Source organism: Mirounga angustirostris, unplaced genomic scaffold, assembly GCF_029215605.1.
Source record: "Mirounga angustirostris isolate CCGP_5_RB_7025 unplaced genomic scaffold, mMirAng1.0.hap1 SCAF_3, whole genome shotgun sequence".
Taxonomy (NCBI): domain Eukaryota; kingdom Metazoa; phylum Chordata; class Mammalia; order Carnivora; family Phocidae; genus Mirounga; species Mirounga angustirostris.
In genome coordinates this window covers 131,006,877-131,032,582 of record NW_026991711.1, presented here as the reverse complement: position 1 = coordinate 131,032,582, position 25,706 = coordinate 131,006,877, and the positions used below count along the sequence as shown (strand labels likewise).

General features: G+C 35.4%; 1 protein-coding gene across 3 annotated transcripts in view; it reads left to right on the top strand.

Moving 5' to 3' along the window:
• Positions 1-25,706, top strand: part of SCN7A (sodium voltage-gated channel alpha subunit 7) — an 86,555-nt gene that overhangs the window by 44,929 nt on the left and 15,920 nt on the right. For all 3 annotated transcript variants that reach the window (XM_064586643.1, XM_064586644.1, XM_054506154.1), the window contains 8 exons: positions 1,951-2,157; positions 8,757-8,847; positions 9,573-9,811; positions 11,137-11,310; positions 12,772-13,128; positions 18,228-18,665; positions 21,684-21,789; positions 23,780-23,934. In XM_064586643.1, the coding sequence (XP_064442713.1) occupies positions 1,951-2,157; positions 8,757-8,847; positions 9,573-9,811; positions 11,137-11,310; positions 12,772-13,128; positions 18,228-18,665; positions 21,684-21,789; positions 23,780-23,934 (1,767 nt within the window). The remainder of the gene's footprint in view (positions 1-1,950; positions 2,158-8,756; positions 8,848-9,572; positions 9,812-11,136; positions 11,311-12,771; positions 13,129-18,227; positions 18,666-21,683; positions 21,790-23,779; positions 23,935-25,706) is intronic.

The following is a 25,706-nucleotide window of genomic DNA, read 5'->3' as shown; positions in this document are numbered from 1 at the left end:
TAAGATGGTTTTCTTGGTTCTAAGATTTGCAAGTTTTACTATTACCTGCCGGGGTGTTGGCCTGTTTTCCTTGATCTTGGGAGGTGTCCTCTCTGCCTCTAGGACTCTAATGTTTGTTTCATTCCCCAGATTAGGGAAGTTCTCAGCTACAATTTGCTCAAATACATCTTCTAGCCCTCTCTCTCTCTCCACTCCCTCCAGGATTCCAATGATTCTGACATTGGAACATTGGACATGGAATTCTGACATGGTGTCACTTATTTCTCTGATTCTATTTTCATGGATTCTGAGTTGTTTTTCCCTGGCCTCCTCTTTTCCCTTTTTATCTATTATACTGTCTTCCAGATCGCTTATTCTCTCTTCTGTCTCAGTTACCCTAGCTGTTAGATTATCTAGATTGGATTGGATCTCATTGATAGCATTTTTAAGTTCTGCCAATTCCCCTTTTATTTCTGCCCTTAGAGACTCTATGTTGCCATTAATTGATTTCTCCTTTCTAGCCATTGTCTTCACAATTGCTAGCCTGAATTCCATCTCCGACATCTTGGTTATATCTGCATCCATTTGTAAATCTGCAGCATAAGTCATAATCTCTGAGTCTTTTCTGTTTTGGGGGCTCCTCCTCCTAGTCATTCTGTTGATGGGTGTTTGAGGGAATGTATAGAGTCCAAATTATTGGCCAGAACCCAAGCAAGATGCACCTGTTTTCTTGGGACCTTAGGGTTGCTGGCCTCTTGTTTTCCCAGCCTGTCTTCTGCGGGAGGGGCCTGCCGCGCTGTTACTCAGGCAACCCTGTTTGGGCGGAGTTGCCCTGCGCCCCCGTGGCGGGGGATGGGCTCAGTGGGAATCAGTCTTTAGGGTTTTTGTTCTCTGGCGTCTTTCCCTGGCGGCTTTCCGAGTCTCTTCCGTGAGTCAGAGCAGAAGAGACCGTTTCCAACCCTCTGCCTCAGAGCAGAGAGACCTCAGTCTGTTCTTCAGTGAGCCCTCCAGGCCACACCGTCTCCGTTTCTGTCCGTGCTGCTATAAACTGCAGCGTCCTGGGTTGTGCGCCCCTCCGCAGCACCCCCAGTCCTGCCTCCAGGTCGGGGCACGTCTCTGTCCTTTGTGCTTCTAAAACCACCAGCTCTCCACCACTAGGGGTCCTGTCCCGGGGACTGCAGTTCGCGTGCGCAGGACTCCGCCGCTCGGGGTTTCCACCCCGGAGGTTGCAGTTCACCGGCGGGACCCCAGCGCACCGGGTTTCTGTCTCAGAGGCTGCAGTTTGCGTGTGTGCAACCTTCGCTCCGGGTTTCTGTCCGGGCGGCTGCGGTTCGCGTGCGTGCAACCCCGCCAGTCTGGTCCTCCACCCCGGGGGCTGCCCTAAAGTCCTTTCCCTGCCGCTACTGGTCTGCGAGTCTGTGCCCGTCCGCAGCGCGCGAGGCTGTCACTCACCGGCGGTGTAGGATCTGATCCCACGGCCAGGCGCCCTCCCGCTGCCGTTTATCCTCCGATATCTGCCCGCAGAATCTCGGCTCTCTGCTTCGTACCTCACAACCAACCACCTGCGATATTCTGTTTGTAGAGATCCAGATCTTCTTACATCTCAGGCTGGTTTCGTGGGTGCTCAGAGTGGTCTAGTAGATATCCAGCTCAATTCCGGGGACCAGTTGAAATAGGGTCCCCTACTCCTCCGCCATCTTTCCCCCCTCCTCCTCTGCCATTTTTCCCCCCTCAACTGAATTCTTTCTTTGGTTTTGTATCATGCATTTTTATATCTTACATATATATCTAAAATTGAAGAGCTTTTCTCTTATTTCTCCAGGTAGAGCCAGTAAAACTGTCCTGTGATTACATTCCACTTACAACTAAATTATTTTAATAATAAAAGTTCATTTTTTTCATTTAAAATAGGAGATTACAGGAAGACAAATAATATTTTCCTCTTTTGTCTTGTTTTCCAACTCTCCTTAGATCCTTTATGCTTCTGGGAAGGTCTACATGATATTTTTTGTTGTGATAAGCTTTTGGTTTGCTTTTTACATAGCAAGTTTGTTCTTGGGCATACTTGCTATGTCCTATGAAGAAGAAAAGCAGAAAGCTGCTGAAAAAGCTAAGAAGATTGAGCTAAAATTTCAGCAGACTTTGAAAGCACTTCAAGAAGGAGACGAAGCAGCCGAGGTATAAATTTTTCTTAGTACTTCACAGAATCACAGAATTTGAGTTATTTTCTCTCTTCGGAGTGTATTGCTTTCTACTTGGTGCTCAGTATCTGTGTGTCGTACATGGTAAGAAGATCAACGGGGATCTTTTGTTTTATCATTGTTTTTGTTTTTGTTTTTAAAGATGTTATTTATTTGACAGAGAGAGAGAGAGAGAGAGCGAGAGCAGGAACACAAGCAGGGGGAATGGGAGAGGGAGAAGCAGGCTTTTTGCCGAGCAGGGAGCCCAATGTGGGACTCGACCCCAGGACCCTGGGATCATGACCTGAGCTGAAGGCAGACGCTAAACGACTGAGCCACCCAGGTGCCCTCAACGGGGATCTTGATAAGTGGGCTCACTTTTGCTATTCAACATTATTTCCTCGGTGCACTGTGTTAAGAGTGATCAACATCTTTAAATATTTCTTTAAGACAGTTTTTGTTCCAAAGCGTGTATTACTACTGCTGATAAATGATGGATATATTAGTTTTCAAACTTGACTTCTCTTAATGCAGGTTTAGTTTATTAATTCAACTTGCTTCAGATAGTACATCAGAATTAACTGAAAAATTTCAGTATTCAACTCAAAAGTGATAATGCCTTCCATAATTTAGAAATCATGAAGTACTGAAAAGATGGATTTAAAGTATAGTACTAAAGTTGTAAAAAGAGCAAACAAATACACTTACTGTCTTTCTAGCTCTTCCGAGAAGAAATGCACTATGTATCTTGATATAAGGAATTATTTATCCATGGAATAATTAAATCCATGATTAGTAAAACTTAGTAAAGTTTTACTCTAATTTTCAATTATTTTAGTGTTGTTTTTTGAGTTTATTTTCAGATTTTAGCTTCATAACGAAAGATTCAATCTATGAATCTAAAAATATTGACAGAAGTAACATTAAAGAAGTTGTAGAAATTATCTTTAAAAAATCAAAGTTGTGCCATAAGTGTATTAAAGAAGAGGACCCAGGAGAGCAACCAGAAGTAGCTTTCTTATATTCAGTAGGACCTGGCAATCTCATACTTCTTTCTCACCTGGGGGAGGAATAGGTTTAGCCCAGTCTCCTAATACCCCTACCTGGAGCTGTAGAGGTGTATGGTAGGCAGGAGCCAAGTGGCCCAGGGTAGGTTACAGCCCCTGCCTGTTCCAGGTGTTGGTCCCTTCCCCTGTGTTGTAAAGAACCCTCTTGCCTAGGAGCTTGGTCTTTGGAGGGTGCTGGGCCCAAAGTGGCCACAGTCAAGTTGAGTGTTCCTTGACTGGAGTGGCCTAGTTACAGGACTTCACTTGGGAGAGGGAGCCATGCCCTGCCTCCTTTTCCATTCCACTCTAGATTTGTTACATTTTGCACTCTCAACACCTGCTCATAAAGATTGTTTACACTGGAAAAAAGAAGCAAACTCGATGGTAAAATCACAGACTAAAGGAACAGACAAAGGATAGAAAGAAGCTATACTGAGACCCTGTCATATGGAAGAGGATAAAAAGAGATGGGGAAAAGTAAAGAGCCAAGATACACTCAGGCATTAAGTCGAATGCATAGTAAGGCTGGCTAAGACGTTCATTAATATCAAAGGTAACTTCTGGGTCAAAAGGGGGAAAATGTTAACTTTCCTACATATAAAACTCTTTATTGTCATCATCAATGAAGAAGCTCTAGAAAAGTAATTCTACTAAAAACGTGGGAACTGAACAACATAATGTAGGATCACACCAATTATCTAGTATCTATTGATAGATGCTGTGTCTGCATGGTTCATAACATGCATACCACTGAAACAAGAAGCAATTATAGACAGTATGAAGAAAACATGTATTAAAAAAGGCTATTGAGTACAGCCATTATACCACCCATGAGGAAGTCACAGAAAAAATTACAAAAGATTTCTGTCTCTAGAAATGAGTGTGGGGTCCTTCTGATTGAATGATTATGGTCTGAATGATATGTTGAATGTGTAATTTATTTTGAAGTGGTATTTCAAATGTCAAGGGCTACACACAAATGTATCCGAGAGCACAATACTTCTCTTATCCCAAGATGAGATGCCCTATTAACTCTGCTTAGGAAGAACTTGAATTATTTCCCAATTTCTTAATATCTCCATTCATTTGGATCACATGAAGACTTTCTGGTTTTAATTAAAATCTTTCAATTGTAAAGGATTTTTTTTCATGGAAGAGCACTAGAACATTTTGTCATGAAAAACTTTTTTGGGGAAGTAAGAGTGAAGGTCATTTTCACAAGATTTACTTTCTTTTCCTTTTTTATTTATACTTAAGAAAATACTGGAAAGAGAAGAATTTAAAATGGCACATATTGAGGACCCTTGAGGTGACTTATCTGATTTAAGACTAATCAGGTTCTAATTTTGATGCTGGAATTACTGAGAGATTACTTAGATGCTTCATATTCTCACATTGTAGCAAAGCAGTAGATCATATTGGCTAAAAGCACAGTTTTGCAGTCAGATAAAAATAGATTTCAGTCTATTTTAGCCACTTAATAGATGTATGATATTTGCCAAGTCTGTTAACCTTTCTGAACTTCATCTTCTTTATCTGCAAGATGTATATAATTGTAGAATCTGTCTCAGAGGTTGATGTGAGATTCAAATGAAATAAATTCTTTTTTTTTTTTAAAGATTTTTTATTTATTTATTTGACAGAGAGAGACACAGTTAGAGAGGGAACACAAGCAGGGGGAGTGGGAGAGGGAGAAGCAGCCTTCCCACGGAGCAGGGAGCCCGATGTGGGTCTCGATCCCAGGACCCTGGGATCATGACCTGAGCCGAAGGCAGACGCTTAACGACTGAGCCACCCAGGCGCCCCAAATGAAATAAATTATTGTAAAACACTTGGCAGTGCTTAGAGTATACTGAGCAACTGAAAAAAAATGTAAATGGCTAATCATAGGAAACACAAGAAGGCACAGCAGTACATAATGGAGAATACTCCATCAACATAAAACTCTTAAGTCTTTGACTATATCCCCCTTTTAGGGGCAATTAAAATAATAATAATGATAATAGTAATAATAGTATATAATATTTATTGAGTGTCGAGTATGTTCCACACATATGATAAGCATCTTCATGAATCCTCAAATTTTATCTTAATTGAGGAGTTCCAGTTGCAAAGTTTGACTTGTATTTATTGGTATCTGATTTCTCAACACTTTACTTCATTTTTCACTATTTTATTACATCAAATACACAGGTGGCAGATGAAACTTTCTTAAAAATTGCCAGTCGCTTTCCAAACCTCGAGAATCAGATATACAACTGTAGGAATATAAGTATTTTTTAAAATATTGGCCCATCTAAAATGGCATCCTTATAGCTCATCTACCTAATTAAATAAGACATTATTGACAATCTACTCTATGCTAGGCACTTTACTAAGCATTGGAGATTTTAAAATGTTAATAAATACAAATATAGTATCTATCTTCATGAAGCTAATGGCCTAATGTAGAGATAGACCATAAAATTATCATAAACACAAAATTTTACCTCTCAGACTACCAGACATTGTGTGTTTCCTGATGTTATGAAACAGGAGACATAAAACACCACATACAATGTATTCTTGCCATAATCTGAGCTAAGTCTAGTAAGCCTCTAGATCTGTCTTTTTCTAGAGACTATAAGAAAGAGAAGAACACATTAATTTACGCTAAAAGGACACAATCTGCCAAATCAAGAATGTGAAAAATTCTACAGTTATAAGTGATCCATTATCATCAACAAATAAATCATATAGAAGAAATAAAGTCACAAGATAATCAGTAGACCTGTGAACAAAATACAATATGGGGATCTTTTTTTTATTTGATTGGAACAAATAAAATATAATAGAAAGTTTCTGAGCAATGAAAGAAAATGGAGCATGGTCTGAGTATTGGATAATATTAAGGAATTACTAATTTTCTGATTGTGATCCTAATGTTGTGATTATGTGTCTTACAAAGTTTATTCTGAGAATTATATGATATCTGAAATATTTTTCCTGAAATATTTTAAATAAAGTAGGGTGAATAATACATGAGAAATGAAGGGTATAATGTTACTAATTTTTAAGCCTGGATATTGGGTACCTGGTGATTCACTGTATTATTCTCTACTAAAAAAAATAAATGAAACCATGGCAAGTGCTATAAAAGTAAGAAACATGATGTTTTGAGAGCCTATAATAAAGGATTTCCCTGAGTAATAAAAGGGTTTTCTGAGAAACTGACGCTTGAACTGAGATCTAAAGAATGAGTCCATGCCAAGCAGGGGGACGGAACAGAGTAAGTCAGGATTAAAAAGGCCAGTGTAGCTGCAGTAGAGAGAACAAATCTGAGTCCAAGATGAATACTTCAGGTATTCATTGCTAAATGCTAGAAATACGACTGGATTCTTTCTTATTTGTATCTCCTCTCTAGAGAAAATTTAAACCAGTTGTGAGAACAAGAATCCCAGGTCCTTTTTCAGTCTAATTTTAACTTTGGATATGCCCTATTAGCTCTTAAATTTCCAAACAGGAGATTACTGAGTCACTGTCTTCTTAATTTGCATTATAAAATGGTCCTTTCCTTAGTAGTTGGCCAACTTGTGGGCATTCATTCAATATTTTTAAGAACTCTGTTTAGGTAACTATATTACTAGACTGATATGGAGTTTATTCATTTTATATTCTAAAATATATCCACAGTTCAAGCCAAGTAAGTAGAGAATTAAATGTGACTACATCAACAATAACATTGTTACTCTCCTCACTCTACCCACTCCACACAGATGATCATCTTTACTAAATTGCTTCTTGGGGTGATTCCATCAGACATTGTCATTATTAGAAACATCTCTAGGAGAGGCAATTCCTTTATATTAGGACTAGTAGAGGGTATTATTCAGTATATCACCAAGTATCATCTTTATGAAGAAACACCTGGGAAATCCCTGTTAGACCTTAATAACAGAACAATTATGCTTCTGTTGGTTTTTGACTCATGGAAATTTGAAATTGTATAAATTATAACTTGTATCTTATGTAACCTTGTAAGTCAGTTAAAAAATATTTTCTGGAGTAAGTTTAGTTAAGGTAAATAAATTAGCCTCACATCCTGAGTTTTTAGCTTACTTTTTCAATAAAAAAAATAATAATGAGAGAACAGAGATCTGTAGACCTGAAGAATCTGTCATTTTCATGATGGAATCAGTATAGAATAGAGTTGGTTTTTTACCTCCTCTGACTCTAGTATTTATGAAATTAGAGGGAACTTGACTGATACTGAATGAGATAAATATGATGATTCCTTGATATCTATTATGCCACTTCAGAAAGACCACAACAGAACCTGCCAACCAGGGTGTGCTGGGTATCTGTTATCTTGAGCCTCGATCACTAATCCCTTCAGTGTTGGTGAAGCAGCACCCCCATGCCATTTACCTCTGTTCCAGAGCAGCCTTGCCTATTCAAATCTATTTACTATTTATTTCACTTATTTAGCCACACCTATTTACCAAGTTAACAAACATACAAATATCATTCTCTTGTATGCCAAATGAAAAATCTGTTGGGAACCCTGTGGTGTAATATTATCTACCCATTGTCAGTTTTTTTTCTTTTGCATGTGCACACACACTCACACATACACACATGTGGAGAGGGGAGGGGCAGAGGGAGAGGGAGAGAGAGAATCTTAAGCAGGCTCCACACCCAGTGCAGAGCCCAGTACAGGGCTCGATCTAATGACCCTGAGATCATGACTTGAGCCAAAATCAAGAGTTGGACACTTAACTGACTGAGCCACCCAGGTGTCCCACTATTGTCAGTTTCTTAGAGTTTAAATTCAAATATAAGTTTTATACTTGGTCACTAGAAACATCTGAGCTCTATTTGTGTAACTATGATGGTATAGATGTTGTAATATCTACATCAAACCCTAAGAATGTGTTTCTAATGCAGGACTTCTTTGGAACTCTGTGTAACCGTATCGGCAAAACAGAATATCTTAAAACCATTACTCAAGAGACATGACAGAAAGAGTTGATTCCTTTATGGAATTATCTTACATGTTCTAGCCAAAACAACTCTTTTAAATCCATTCTTTTACCTCATACTATTCGAGATTATTTCATTATCACAAAACCAAATAATTTTGATTTTATCAAGAGAGTTTTTTTCGAAGTTATAAAATACCCTCAAGGAAAAATTTAAGGTGTTTGAGAAATACTATTATTCAGTAGCATGATTGCCAGCTGGATATTTTGCAATAATCCTAAAGTATACATTGAATGGTTTGTCAAATATGAGTAATAAAACCAGTATTTTCTGATTTCCTCCTTTTATAGTTGACCTCATAGTATGAAATGATTTTGTTGAGTTGCAAGTTATAAACATTCATTACACAAATGATCCTGTATCAGTTTAATACTGCCTATAGTGTAAAGAGTAGCAAAAGATGAAACCCAAAACGGTTTCTGGAAGTAAGAATCAGCATTTTAAAGAAGGTTATAAACCTTCTTATAGTTACAGTCTTGTAGCTACAAAGGGAAGAAGCCAGCACTAGACTCATCTAATTTCTTTTTAGACCAAGACCACACAAATAGAAATGAAGAAAAGACCACCAACTTCTATGATCTCTTCTTTGAATATGTTGACTGCTATCAGACATGAGGAAGGTAAAGTAAAAAATATTTAGACACTATGACTCACTTTTAAAGGAATCCTGCAATTTCTTTAGAATTTTAGATGATAACTAATATTTAAGGAATAACATAAGAATATTAAAATAAGCAATTCCATACACATGATATTTTAGACATTGGAAAGGAAAGAAAGGAATATGAAAATGAGCAAGTCCATACATATGATATTTTAGACATTGGTATTTTAGACATTGTTAGCACTCACCAAATAGTGCTAAGAAATTTTCTTTAACATTGAAAGCAACAAAGAAGTATTAACTTATAACTGAAAGTAGAGGTTGGATAATATAACAGTAATATATTAAGATCCTTTCTGTACTATCTGCTTTTTTATATATAACCAGTAACTCATTATCATGGACAATATTAAAAGGTATTATTTTGTAAGCATAAAAATCTAGAAATTACAAATCATAATACTCTCAGCTTTATTCCATATTTATTTTCTTGAGAGAAACTCCTATGTTTTGCTTCTAATACACGGTTTGTCTTATTTCATTTGTCTAACTCAGAAAGCATGAACAAAATAGAGGAAATTTGCTTTGCTCTGATTTTTATTAGTACAAAATATTTCTATTTGCTAATTCCAAATCAGAAGTCTAGTTTTAAACATCTCTTTGCATGCAAAAGTCAAATATTTTATTAGTTAGAACTTAAACAATTTGCTAATGTTTAACTTTTTTATTCCTTCATTTCAGAACCTAAAAAATCCAGGAAGAGATGCCCATTGTGTTGGTATAGATTTGCTAAAACTTTCTTGATCTGGAATTGTTCTCCCTGTTGGTTAAAATTGAAAGAGTTTATCCATATGATTATAATGGACCCATTTACCGATCTTGTCCTTACTGTATGCGTAATTCTAAACATATGTTTTTTGGCCTTGGAATGTTATCCAATGAGTGAAGAAACCAACAATATTCTCAGCATTGGAAACCTGGTAAGGCTCTTGTACATCATTTTCATTTGCGATTTCAACTTTTCTTCAGTCATCATAATCCCCGTTATTATATTTTATAACTCCAATATGTTACAAATGCATTATATGCCTATCAGATGAAGTATTATGTTCATACTTCCACAACCAACCACCCCCAGCTCTGCTTTGTAGGTGTTCTTTTTTTTTTTCTTTTTTTTTTTTTTTTTTTTTTTTTTTTTTAAAGATTTTATTTATTTATTTGAGAGAGAGAAAGAGCACAAGAGGGGGGAGCAGGAGAGGGAGAAGCAGACTCCCTGCTGAGCAGGGAGCCCGATGCGGGACTCGATCCCGGGACTCCAGGATCATGACCTGAGCCGAAGGCAGTCGCTTAACCAACTGAGCCACCCAGGCGCCCTGTAGGTGTTCTTATCATCGAATAGGTTTGTAGCTAAAGTTTAAAATTCTGCCATTTAAGTCTGAGATTCTAGTCAGTTGCTTGACAGTTAGGTTAAGTGGAAATATTATTTATTTCCTCTCCCTTCCCAAACATATCCTTTCTTGGTACCATAGCTCCATAGATCAGAGCAGGGCAGAGGTGAAATAACAAATACAAGTTCCTCACTGACACCTGAATTCTGAATCCTGACTATAACCATACCTGCCCTGTCTGCTCTAGCCACCTATCTTTGCCTTAGATGGGAACTTATCCTTTTTTTATCAATACAATGCAAAAAGCAAAACAGATTTCTGTGAGTTTAAAAACAAGTCACATTCAAGAAAATATACAATGTTTAATTTTCTTTGTTTTTATGGTGGTTGTTGCTTATTGCTGGGTATTAGTATAAATTGCCAAAGTGTTACCCATTTTGAATTATACATTTACTTGGTAACAATACAACAATTTAGTCATTTCTGCCAGTATAGTTTTCAAGAGACAGTGTTCATAGGCTTACTTTGTTTTTTGTTTTTTGTTTTTTTTTGTCCTGGTTCACATATGTACTTTTTAAATTCTTTTGCAGTTTAAAAAATTAAATATCTTATCATGTATTCCATATCCCAAAAGGAACCATTCAAAATGAAAAGATTTTCATCTTTAAATATTCTTTTGTTGTCTTTCAGGATGGTTTTTATTTAGTAATTGAAGATTTTGTATACAATGTTTGATGTTAGACTGTTAAATTAAAAATGTTTGAGTCTATCCTTTTAATACAGACTCCAAAACTAATCAGATCTTGACAGAGGAACTGTGAAGAATGTGTCAGTGAAAAGTTATAGCTTTTGTGTATGAGGGTTCTGATAGTGTAATTGGAAGCATATTCTCATCTATGTGTTTTGTTTTTGTTTAGATTTTTATTGGAATTTTCACAGCAGAAACGATTTTGAAAATAACTGCAATGCATCCATATGGGTATTTTCAAGTAGGTTGGAACATTTTTGATAGCCTGATTGTGTTCCATGGTTTAGCAGAGCTTTATCTAGCAAATATTCACGGGATGGCTCTTTTTCGAACATTCAGGGTGGTAAGTAGAATCCAAGATCTAAATTTTATTTTATGAAAATTTATCTCAGCTTCCTCAGGCACAACATGGGAAAAATAGTAATACCTGTCCCATTGGGACATTTGGAGTAATAAATGAATTAATTTTTATGTAAAGAGCTTAGAAAGTGCCAGGAAGAATAAGCATTTTCCAATGCTGTCATTTGACCAAAGCCTCAAGGGAAATAATCCACATATGTAGCAAGTTTAAGGTCTAGTTTTAGAAAGCAGGACCAGGGTTGCTGTACCCCTGGAACAGGATGATGTGGAGTCCCAGAAGCTGAATGCCAGTGTATGACTAAGGAACTGGAATCGGGTATTTCTAACTGTAGAGTTAGAAAACTTTATAAAAGACCAGTCAGACCAGGGAAATGTTATTATGAAAATTATTAAGAATGAGTATATGTCTGTAATGTAGGGTGGTAGTAAGAGTTAGAAAACTAGCCAAGGAAATAATGTTATTAGAAGAGTATGTATGGAAATGTTACGTACTTGATAAGTAATATATTCTGGTAAGAAGTGAAGGAATGTAGCAGGAGTCAATACAATTAAGTAGATTTGATCTCATCCAAATAATTCTTCAGAACACTGTCTTACGTCCTCACCCGTAGACCTATCTAATCAGTAAGATAAACATATATGAGATGTACCTATCATATTTATGGATGAAACAAAAAAAATATGATAAAAGATAGTATCAAAGTATCTGAAAGGCTAATATGGACTGAATAGAAATGATTCAGTTTTACATGGATAAAAGTGAAGCCCTACTCTTGAGTCCAGAAAGCCAACATATACTAGAAAAGTTGGGGAAGGTATAACATATATAAAAATGATGTTTCAGTTTTAGATGATTAAGTTCACTGTAATATGGTGACAAAAGTTTAAGGTAATCCTATCCTGTATCATTAGAAATAAAAAATCTAGTGAAAAGAAGAGAAATATTCAGACTAAACCTAGACTGCTGAGTTTGGTTTCTGATATGTTACTTTAAAGGAAAATACATAATAGAAACTTCAACGGAATTTAATGGGACCTAACAGACTCTTTTCAATATCATCTATATGTCAGAATGTGGGAGAATTTCCTATGTGTTGTGAAAAGCAAAATGAAGAATGGATAGTTGCCCTACCAGATATTAAAACATAAAACTAGAGTAGTTATAATCATATAATATTGAATGGAAATTGACAGATCAACAGAAGAAGATATGTATGGGATCTAGTGTAAAAAATACAGAATATGTATGATGTATTAAGAATTGTATAAAAATTAATTTTCAGTGGTTAGTATTAATAATACTTAAAACTGAGTATTACACTAAAGACTGTATGTGTATGTGTATAATGCTGATAAAAATTTTAAATGTACATCATAATAAATAGTGACCAGGTTTTTTGTTGTTTGTTTCTTATTTTTGTTGTTTCTGGCATTGCTGTATTAGTTGAGAATTTTCAAGTTGGCAAAATACTGGCTGACATTTAAGATTCTGATGCAGATTCTTAATAACTCCTTGGTGGCCCTGAAAGACTTGGTCCTGCTGTTGTTCATGTTCACATTCTTTTCTGCTGTTGTTGGCCTGACGCTGTTTGGTATGAGTTATGAAGTATGTGTCTGCAACATAGACAAAGACTGTCGACTCCCACGCTGGCACATGCATGACTTCTTCCACTCCTACCTGAATGTGTTCCGGATTCTCTGTGGAGAGTGGATAGAGACTTTGTGGGATTGCTTTAAGGTAGCAGGCCAGTTTGGTTGTATTCCTTTTTACATGATGGTCATTTTAATTGGAAACTTATTGGTAAGTAATCCATGCTTTTAAATTTTCCTTGAAAAACTGATGCAATGTAGTCTGGTATTTTCATGATATGGTTTTATGGGATCCAGGGGTCTATTAACTGTGTTGTCCAACATGGTGGCCTCTAGCCCCATGTGGCTGTCGGTCACTTGAAATATGAGTGGTTCAATTTGAGATGTGCTACCAGTGGAAATACCCACTGGATTTGAAGTCTAAAAGAGTGTAAATTATTTTATTAGTAATCTTTATATTGAATGAATTTTAAAATGATGACATTTTTGATATATTTAGTTAAATAAAATATGTTAGTAAAATTAATTTCACCTGTTTTTATTTATGCTCTTAATGTGGCTACTAGAAAGTTGCATATGTGACATGCATCATATTTCTGTTGGATAACACTGTTTTATAACCTTGCTACTCAAATAGCATTGACATCATGTGGGAAATAGTTAACGATGCAGACCCTTAGACCCCATCCCAGACCTACAGAAGTAGAAACCACATTTTAACAATAACCCCAGGTTATTTGTATGCACATTAAAATTTTAAGAAGCACTTAAATGTAACACTGGTTGTCAAACTTGGCTGCACATTGGAATAACCTGGGGAATTAATAAAACTATAGTAATGCCCTGGATCCATTCCCAGAGATTCTGATTTTATTGTTTTGTGGACATAGTGTGGTCATCAGGATTTTTTAAAAGTTTTCATTTGATTAAATTGTGCAGCAAAGTTTGAAAATCATTGGTTTATACAACTATTGTGCATTAACTAAGAGAGGAAGCTATCACTTTTAAATTCCCAGTAATTGAACTGGTGTTACATGGATTGAGTAAGTAGCTTTCACTTCCAAGAAAAGGGAATGGCTTATAAAAGAAATCTGCTCTTACAGGAAAAAAGAGGATTCAACATTTGGTTTTTATTCATAAAGTCATAGAGATAAAATACAGTTTCCAAAAGACTGAAAAAAAAAATCACAGGTTAGACTCCATTGTATCTATTGGTGACCTTCCTCGTGGCTTCTGTTTCACCTTGGTTATAACCCTGTCCACTTAGCACTGCTGACATTATGTTTAATTATTGATGTACTTATCTCAACCTTCCTTATTAAACCAAGCTCCACAAAGGAAAGGATCAAGACCATTCTCTATATCATCCAAGCCTAGAACAGGGTCCAACATGTATAAATATTTCAATGCCCTCTGTCTCTGTAGCTATCAGTACACTTTCAGATCCCACTGACATAACCCTATTCTTACTGGCTGAAACAAAAATCAACATATGTATCAGCATGCATAACTCAAAATGTCAGAGATAGATTTCACTTCAGTTGTGGTATGACACATATGTTCAAACAAGGTCATTAGAGACAGATCTTTGCATATCTCAGATTTGTCTTCTGTATGCCCCTTGCTGGCTAGTGGCCTCTGGTTTTTTTTGTGTGTTGTTTTTTTTTTTTTAAGATTTTATTTATTTGACAGAGAGAGACAGCCAGAGAGGGAACACAAGTAGGGGGAGTGGGGGAGAGAGAAGCAGGCTTCCCACAGAGCAGGGAGCCCTTTGTGGGGCTCCATCCCAGGACCCTGAGATCATGACCTGAGCCGAAGGCAGACGCTTAACGACTGAGCCACCCAGGCGCCCCTAGTGGCCTCTGTTTTATCAAGATGGCTGCTGCAGTGTAAAGCTTCATGTGTTCATATCATGTCAAGTCTAATAAAAGAGAAATTCTTGTTTCTTTCCTAGAAGTCACAGCAAATTTCTCCTCTTATCTTATTAGCTCTGAGTCACATGTCTATTTGTAAACCAATCTCTATTGCTCAAGGTGTGGAATACATTTATTATTTATTGTGCAGAGTGTAGAATATATTAATATATTATTATGTTAAGCTACTCAGAACCCTGTCCTGGAGCTGGAGTTGGTATCATTCCAATCATACAACTAATAATGAGATAAGGGTGATTTCCCAAATGAAATATAAGTTTCTGTTCCCAAAAGGAAGGGCCATTGTTGATGGCTATTGGCATAAATAACACACACACTTCACAAAGAAACAAAAATGCTGAGGCAGTTATATAATTGTACTTCTGTTTCTTTGTTTTTGAACTCCACTCTGTTTCTTATTTTTCTCTTTCCTACTGATCAGAAACTTGAAGTCAATAGACAGAGGGATTTCAGGGTAAAATGGAGTTACACGAGCCTCCATTTCCAATTGATTGGTCATTATATTGCTTGGCTTACTGAATCTTTTAAACTTTATTCCCCTCAACAGTCATCCACGTATGGGACATCATGATAATAACACTAGAGTAAATACAAGGGGAAAAAATGCAAGGAGAGAATCTGTAAGGCTGTAGATCTTTTCCCCTGTACTTCCAACTCATTTCATTATAGCATTGTAATTTCACACTAAAACTCAATATTGGTGTAAAAAGAAGGTATTTTGCATTTTTTAGATTTAACTTTATCTTATCTGCCCAACAAAATTCCAACAATGATTCAGCCTTAAGTGGAAACCTTAAAACATTATCATATACAAAAGCAAGTATTTAAGTGGTTTTTAAAATAGTTATATGCAGTGTTAAGTTGTAGAAAATAACAGAGTTCAGATCCAAGAAAACATAGGTTCAAATTCCAGTTCTATCATTTACTAATTAAATGGCTTTGTGCATATTACTCAGCGTCTTTAAGCCTGACAATCTCTAATAGGAGAATGAACATAACAATAATATATGCTTTATACAGTTATTGTAACTTAAGTAATATTAGCTAGCACTCTATAAATATTCAAAAATGTTTGTTTCACTTTCTTTAAACTCTAGAAAATTATAACTCCTACATTTATAGAATTTTGTTAATTAAACATTATTTAGAAGTTTCAGTCATGCAAACCCTCCAAGTGTTTTTACCTGCAATTTAAGTAGTTGCCACCAAGTGAATTGTGGTCTCTGGTTGAGGGATAGAAACACAAAAAGAAAAGAAATAGAAAACAATATAAAATGCAGTAGCTTTTTAAAAATAAAAAATTGATGATAAATATGTATGTTACTCAACATGTTTACATATTCCCAAATTAAATGTGTTAAGATATAATTTGACAATATTAAAATAGAATCTTCACGTATGTTAAATTCCTTGATTACTAATCAAATTATTACTTGTACTTTAAAAATACTTGAAAAATAACTACTTAAATAAGTCTTAAATCTTCTTTCTCTTCCCTACTACTTTATTTTGATAAGAGTTGCTCAATTCTCACCCAACAGATAGATATGCTTGAGGTAAGGGGGAGGGCAAATTTCAGGGGAGACATTTAAATGTTTTGTTTTATAAACATTATTTTATCTTTTATCTTTTAACACAAAAACAAAAAAAATGTTTTGAATCTCTTTATAAAAACACTATGACTAGAACAAATTTACTCTAAACTTATGTAATATAATCTTTGTTTCCCCCTTCCTTCTTTATTAATGCTCAAATAAGAAGTAGTCAGTCCTCTATAGTTTTGTTCATTTACACATTCTCTTTTTCCTTTTTATTCCTTTAAGAGACTACTTTTAATTCAGTGCACACTTGAACAATACAGTAGCATCTTGTAGTATTGCAAGATTTTTCTTTATGCCATAGTTCAGAGCATTTTGAATTTCATTTTCAGCCTTTTAACATTTTTACTGTATATGTAAATCTGCAGGTATTGTGTGTGGGGTATGTGTATCTAAGATATAAGAAATCTTAGATTGTAAGCTCTTAAAAATACAACCATAGTAACAAAATTTTCCTTGTCCAAATCCTATCACAAAATCTATTCTTTCATTCATTCTATAATTAATTTTGTCAACAAATATGTATTTATCACTTATTTTGTGCCTAGCACTGTGTTAGTTGTCTACTTAAGAGAAAACTTGGTTCCTGCTCACATGAAGCTTATAGTTATGAAATTCTTACCTAACCTCCTTTCCTTATTTCTCACCATGCTTAATAACCAAAGGAAGGAAAAGAAACAACCAATAACCTAAAATTATATTTGGTGTTGCCCTCCTAACATCCTGAACTCACTGTCTTTTAAGAATGATAGAAATGCTAATAATGTAATTCGTACAAGGGCCATAGAGCCTCTGCCCATATTATCTGTAAGTAAATTTTATCTTAGCATATATACATATTATTTATATATATATTCTTAAACATAATTCATGTCATTTGAACTGTGCCCGTTAAAAACAATATGTAAAACATAAAAGAAATTAAATCATAAAAAGCTCAGATATCCAAAGAGAGGCAGAAAAACTTCCATAACAAGCAAGATGCTCAAATTATTTTTTTAAGTCTAAGAGAATTATCAATATGAATCTCCAACTCTAAACTCCAAAAATATTATCTATGTCTTACAATTACAAACAAGATAAAAATATGATTCTCTGGAAACTAAACGTGGCTTGATCATATCTTTCAGTGATAATAAAGGTCAAAATATACACTGTCCTTGAGTTCAAATAATTTACAACTATTAGGAATGATTCTTCCCTCACTCATCTCTTTCTTATCTAACCAAATTTATTACTACAGAGAATCAATTAACCTACCCAGTCCCTGTGCTAGCATGTTGCAAGAAAATTTAGATGCAGGCTTCAGAGCCAGGAATAGCTTTCTCCCCGTGATATTCCTTGTGGGTTTGCAGAACTCGTGAAGATGTCATTGTATGTATTCCTGGGATAGTGCTGAAGTGGACAGCCACCTGAAGAGGCAGTTTGTTTTATCATCTTTGAAGAGGTAGCCTGGCTCAGTGAAGGAAAACAAGCTTTGGAATGAGACAGACTTGAGTCCAATGTATATGACCTTTGATATTTGACACCTGTAAGCCTTGCCTTTTTCATATATAAAAGAGAAACAAATGATAGAATGTTGTGACCCTAAAATGAGTTCTGGCTGTACAAACTCTTAGCACAGCACTTGACCCACTGTAAGAACAGTAGAGTTTACATAGCATTGTAGTTCGTATTCTGTTTGCAAATCTCAGGTTAGCTTTTTAAAAAAGATGTTTTATTGTTTAGAAGGAAACAAAAAGTGAGATAAACTTAACCTCATTTACTTCCTCACTTAGATAATTTACCTGTTCCTGGCATTGGTGAGCTCATTTAGTTCATACAAGGCTACAACAACTGAAGAGGACGATGAAGCAAAAAATCTCCAGCGTGCAGTGGCAAAGATTCAGAAAGGAATAAACTATGTGCTTTCTAAAATGTTATGCAAAAATCAAAATGTTTCAAAGGACACAATGGACAATGTAAATGCTGTATATGTTAAAGAGACTATTTCTGACCATACCCTTTCTGAATTAAGCAACACTCAAGATTTCCTCAAGGATAAGGAAAAAAGCAGTGGCACAGAGAAAAACACAATGACTGAAAATGAGAGTCAATCACTTATCCCCAGTCCTAGTGCCTCAGAAACTGTACCAATTGCTTCAGGAGAATCTGATATAGAAAATCTGGATAATAAGGAGGTTCAAAGCAAGTCAGGTGATGGGAGCAGTAAAGAGGTAAGATGTTTGAATATTCTGATTGCTATTGTTGATTTGAGGCATTATTGGTAAGAAAGTGAATTAGTGTTGAAGTTGCAGAGTTAGAGAACCCATTCGATCCTAGCTATAGCACTCCTTGCTCCTGATTGTATGCTCCTGATCAAGTTAATTTACCTGTCTAAGCTTCAGGTTCCTTCTCTATAAATTCAGGTAAAATTGAATCTATTTCTTAGGGAGGATAGGACTGAGAAAAATAGTTCAATGGTGCATAGAACAATGTCCAGTCTATAGTTAACACTTAGTAAAATTAGATAATATAATTGCAAAATTTGGTAAATTAATAAGCAGGCAGTATGGGATGATGAAAACATATTGAAGAAAACTAAGTTTTCAAAATCAATGTGTGTTATGAGAGAAATCATTAAACTCTCCTGGGCGTTATCATTTTTGAAATGTGAAACTGGACTACAGGAAAGCTAAAATACTTTCTTACTTGCTAAAATTATAGGATTCTTGTCACTTTATTTCTGCAACATTTACTATAACATATATAATTGAGTTGGCCTAAAAGAATAAAGAAAACCCACCAGCTTGAATTGTGAGCAGTGTGTAGCTTTATCAACTCCAGGACAAAACAAAGCAAAACAAAACAAAGCAGCAACAACAACAAAAAACACAACACATTCAAAGAAGTATAGATATTGCTGTTAACTTAGCTTCTAAAATGTACACCCTACTGGAATCAACATCAGTAGGAGGTGTAATTTAATAGAAAGCTACATCTACAGGGATCACATCTGCTCTGTGAGCTTCTTGCATTGTACCTCAGTAGGGAACCATCTCAGATCATTCACAGGCACTGAGTGGGGGAAGACAATGTCTCTTTCCACATCCCCAGAAAAGTCTCTGGCACCATCTTGTTGCCCAGATCTCTTCCAGCTTGGCAGCTGCTCTGCAATAACTTCTCAAATTGGCCTAACAGGAGTTGAATTGCAGTTATTCAAAATCCTTCCAGCTCCTAGTGAAGGCATCTATCTTTGTGTTAGAGAAACACTTTCACTCCTTAGCATGCCCAATATTTTTAGGTTCATTTTCCCTTAATTAATACCAGTTCTAGAAAACAGGGAAAACTCTCCTCCAGCTACACTTACATATCTTCACTTACAACTTTGACTACCATCTATTTCTGGGTAAAATTGCTATTTATCACAGCACATCATGTTGAGATGCTCCGGGAAACTTCTTGCCAATCTCATTAGAAAGTCTGGGATATGAACATATATAGGAAGGATGACACTAAACATAATTGTAAATGGTGAGGTTTCAGGAGTTGTAATTTATGCTGCATAATTTGCAGCAAAAAAATCAATGCTCCTGTTGATTGATTAGCTACTCATAGGTTTATTCAGTTATCTGTATATTTAGTTACATTTTTAATTTAAACACTTTAAAGATTATACAACTCATGAGTGCTTTAGGATGCTGATCTACCAAAAAACAAAGAATATAAAATCACATGTGATTTGATAATTCTGAGATACATTCTCTTCTTTCTTTGGTATTTAAACTTTCAGCCATTTTTTAGTTGCAACATAACTAAATTTATATAGTCATAAAAATAACATCGAACTTTACATTGGATTTTATAACTTTTGATAATGTAACAGTATAGCATGGTCGCTTTCTCATGCTACTAAGTAGTCTTCTAATAAAATTATTTATAATTTCGAATCCCAATTGATTTATTTTTAAATTTAGAATAATACATACTAAAAAACGTTTGGAAAAATGACATCAAATAGTTGATGTAAGAATTCTAAAATAACATAAATATAAGGTGTATGATTTTCAATTATTGAATGTTCAAGTGCTATATAATATTCATTTATTTATTGTTTACTTTCAAATCAGTACCTTGCTAGAGCCTTTATTTCATCAGAAATAAAGAAAATATGAGGAATTGAAATAATAAAAGCAATTTGTTTAAGAGTAATCTCCTGATGGATATATTTTTTTAATTGAGCACCAAATGTCTTACTGCAATTGACCATGTAAGGTCTAAGGCAAACAGAGCTTCCTAATTAGATATCCTTGACATTTATTGTGGATAAGACCAATCGGTAGGACACAATACTTATAATTTTCCTTTTGATATACTTTACTTAGATCTTTCCTTAATCTTTAAGAAATAAGAATGTTTCTTCCCATATGTTTTAATACATTTATCTTACTTTTTAATTATAAAATAATCTTCCTTATTAACTTTAGGATCTTGGGCATTTTAAAGGATGATACGTTGTATATTTATTTTAAAATGAAGTAAAATAAAGCATTGTGAGAAAATAATCATTTCAAATAAAAGCCATGCATTTCACATGCATTATTACCACATATACAAAGTCATGGCTATCTTATCCTATACAGACTTGAACTTCAGTCAAGAGCAGAGTGAGAAAGAATGTCAATCCCTGCAAATAGCCTCTCTCCATAGGGCTGGTACCACTTTCCCAGGTCTATTCCTGACCCTTATTCCTTGTGCCATTTCTTCATTTCACCTCAGGATAACTTCACATCAGTCCTATCCTGTGATGGTAAACACAAGCATATCTGGACTAGATTGTACAATACAAACTAAGTGCACTCTTGTCTACCCATCTTTAGCATCAAGGGGTAATATTCTGATACTGCTCATCTAGCTGAAAGGGCATATATGGAACCCTTGTGAATAACTTCAAGAGAGCTTTGAAACTCAAATCCTTTTGGGTACTGGAGATACAGTATTCTATACATCTTTAAGGAGAATGGTTTTATGAACTGAATGTTAAATATTTTAGCTTAAATGAATTTTTAATTAATTTTTTAAAACCTCAACTCACAGAGATATGTATGCATTTTAATGTCAATCCTGAAATTAGCCTGAAAAGTCTTTAAACCTGATAGAAGTCTTTCTGTACACAATTTTTCTTATTTCTGAAAATGACATGAACTCCAGTGAAGCTTTAATCACAGCTTTTTTGGTGGGACTTTACTTTTCAGAAGGTAAAGCAATCTAGCTCGTCTGAATGCAGTACAGTCGACATTGCTATCTCTGAAGAAGAAGAAATGGCTTATGAATGTGAGAAGCCAAAGCATCTGAAAAACGGTAAGAAAAAAATAAGTTCCTTTGGGGCGCCTGGGTGGCTCAGTCGTTAAGCGTCTACCTTCGGCTCAGGTCATGATCCCAGGGTCCTGGGATCGAGCCCCGCATCGGGCTCCCTGCTCCGCAGGAAGCCTGCTTCTCCCTCCCCCACTCCCCCTGCTTGTGTTCCCTCTCTCACTGTGTCTCTCTCTGTCAAATAAATAAATAAAATCTTTAAAAAAAAATAAGTTCCTTTGATCATTATATTGAAATTAGACTAAATTTCTCTTAACCTAATACTATTGGATATATTTTAATTTTAGAGAGTTTATTAATTTGGTTAAGGAACACACACACAAATATATGGTGCATACACACATGCCCATATGAATCCTGATAAAATTTATAGGGAATGTAAATAAAAAAGTCAACATTTGGATAAGAGGGAGAGGGCCTATTTCCTAGGAAGTTTAATACAGTAGTTAAGAGCATTGGCTCTGGAATCAGATAGCCAGAGTTCGAATCCCAGCCCACCATCGACTAGCTTTTACTTACCCCTCTCAGGCTCATTTCCTAATATGTAAACTGAGGATAATAATAAAACTTACCTCACAGGATTGGTAAAAAGATTAAATAAGTGTATGTGTATGTGTGTGCATGCATGTGTGCATGTGTTGTGTATTTTTATGCTTCATGGGATACAGTCGATATTCAAAATACTCATATGAAAACATCCTTTATCTTTCATAGGAAAACAAATCATGTAATGGTGATCTATTTTTATCTCTCATATGAATATGAAGAAATGTATAAGGCTTCAGTCATTTGACTTACGAGATATGTAACATACATGTCTTGATGACTTATAATTCAAATTAGTTTCCTAGAAAGATTAACAAATAATTACAGGTTCTGGACATTGGAAATCACTGGAAATCAGAATGATAACTGCTAAATGCTCAAATTCCTCTATTCAAAACAAGAACTTGCTCTCAGTAGCTCAACTTCTAGGACTTGTATCATTCAAGACAAAGGGGGAAACATATCCTATATATATATATTTTGACCAAATATGTATAAAGTGACAGTAGGTAAAATTCTAAAATGAAATGCATTGACTTTAAACTCCACCCACCCCTGTTTCTTTGTTTTCTCACCTGTTAAGCACTGTCTTCTCAAGTCTGGGGTTTTATAAGCTAATTCTCTTAACCAGAAGGTAGAGTTCAACCCTTGCACATGCATCCTACCCACAAAGTACTCTGTAATCCAGGGGAGCTCCTCAGATAGTCTCAATCAGAATCCCATTCTCATGCCACCTAAGACCTGACATCAATTTAACTGACTTAAATAACATTATACTTCTTAATGTTTCATAAATATCTATGTACTTAAATGAGAATGATTATTATGCCATGTGAATCTTCAGAGAATGAACTTCCAGACATTATACCAAAATGTGGTATGTAAAAGATGTTGTATGTGTTTTTTGTGTTTGTTTGTTTGTTTTTGAAGGGTAGGGGATAAAGTCTATTCTCAGACTCTGTCCCACAAGGCTAGGGGATATTCTAAGTCATCTCTGCCTTTCACAATTTCTTTCCCTGTACTGTTCCCAAACTACTCACAAGTTAAGTTTTTCTTTTCTTTCCTCAATGACTGCAGTGGTCAGAGCAGCAGGGGTAAAAATCAAATGTTTATAAGTCAGAGAGCACCTCTATTAGATTCCGTAAATATGGGAGAAAGTTTGAGATGTTTACTTTTTTTTTTAAAGATTTTATTTATTTATTTGACAGAGAGAGACACAGCAAGAGAGGGAACACAAGCAGGGGGAGTGGGAGAGGGAGAAGCAGGCTTCCCGCTGAGCAGGGAGCCCGACGCGGGACCCGATCCCAGGACCCCGGGATCATGACCTGAGCCGAAGGCAGACGCTCAACGACTGAGCCACCCAGGCGCCCCGAGATGTTTACTTTTTCATGATTTTTAAGATTCTTCTTCTTAGCAGTTTCATTCTTGACAGATTATAGACAAAGATCTTCATCTGGCCAACTTAGTAGAGAATCCAAGAAAGGAAAAATTTGGCAGAACATAAGGAAAACCTGCTGCAAGATAGTGGAAAACAGTTGTTTTAAGTGTTTCATTGGCCTTGTCACTCTGCTCAGCACAGGTGCTCTGGTAAGTAAGTATGTGAGGCTTTTATGGGAAAAAATATACCTGAAATCTGTTACTTAATGTCATCATGCTAGTTTTCCCTGGAAAACTTTTTATAGCAGCAAAGTTCATATTCTGTGATTTTACCTTTGGAAGACATACATTACAGTTTCTTAAATTCTGTATATGCCTCTTCCAATATTAAATAAGTAAAGCAATTTTGAAATATATGAATGACAGTGGGAAAAATGAATGTTAGATATCTAATTCTTACTTTAATAAAGTTTTATGTATGAGACAAAGTTTAATAATATGCACATACATACTGTCTACTGTGCTAGTGCTTTGATACCAATTCAATCAGGAAAGAGAAGTACTGTCTATGCTTTCAAACAACCTTTGAACCAAAAATGTATTTACTCATTGACCCAACAACCCTAATTCTAGGAAAGTATCCTACAAATATCTGAGCATGTATTAAAGGCATTTACAAGGCTATTCACTGAAGAATTCTTTGTAATAGAAAAAGATTGAAAAGCAAAAACAGTCCATAAGTGATTGTTTAAATATACTATGGTGCAGTCACACAATGGGATACTGTGCAGCTATTTTAAAAATACAAAAGCTGGGGTGCCTGGGTGGCTCAATGGGTTAAGCCACCAGCTCGGTTTTGGCTTAGATCATGATCTCAGGGTCCTGAGATCCAGCCCGAGGTCAGGCTCCATGTTCAGCAGGGACCCTGCTTCAGGATTCTCTCCCCCTTCTCTCTCACTCTCTCTCTCTAAAATAAATAAATAAATAAATCTTTAAAAAAATACAAAAGCTGTATGCATGCTGATATTTCAAGATATAGTAATAAATGAAAAAAGGAAGATCTAGAATAAAGTATATCTATTAGATATCTATTAACATTCATGTTTCCTACGGTCCCTCATGTATTTTGAAATTGTTTTATTTATTTCATATTGAATGAGGCATGCTACATTTTACATAGGAAGTAAAGAAAAATAAAATGTATATTATTTTCTTATATTTGACTGAAGATCAGAGAAGGATACACAAGAAATAGTTAATTGTGAAATGCACAGAGAAAATGGAGTCACAGCTGGGAACCAGACTTTGTACTGCGTACATTTTTTAAATAAACTTTATATTGATATTTAGCACACATACTGAAAACCATGGAAATTCTAAGTGTATAGGCTAAAGAATTTTCACAAAGTGAATGCACCTGTGGAACTGTCACTTAGCTTGAGGAATAGAACATTACATGGACTCCAGAACCACACACTCTGACCCCTAAAATTACTTCCACACTCCCCGTGGGTAGCTGGTATGTGGACTTCAACTGCCATAGATCAGTTTTACCCATTCTTTGTGTTTTTTTTAAATTGGAGACTTTTGTGTATCTTTTTATATTATTTTGCATTCTATACTATTTAATAAATAAATACATGTAATAAAGTCCTTTATAATCATTTTAGATATTTATGATTTAGTTATACAGACACTTTTACTCCGTAATTGGTTCAACTGAAAGTCAGTAACTCTACTGTCATGTTATATTTTCTTTTATTTAACATTAGACTTATAAGAATCACACCATTATTTGCATACACTTATATTAATCCTTGATTACTTTTTGACCTTTAATGCACTTTGATACAGGTCTGCCTGACGTTATTGGTACTTTATTGCCTTTTTTCAGTGCCAAAATAAAAACACAAAATTGCTTTAAATGACATTGTCAGACTTGGCATCCTCCACAGTAAAATTAAGATTAACCTATTAAATCT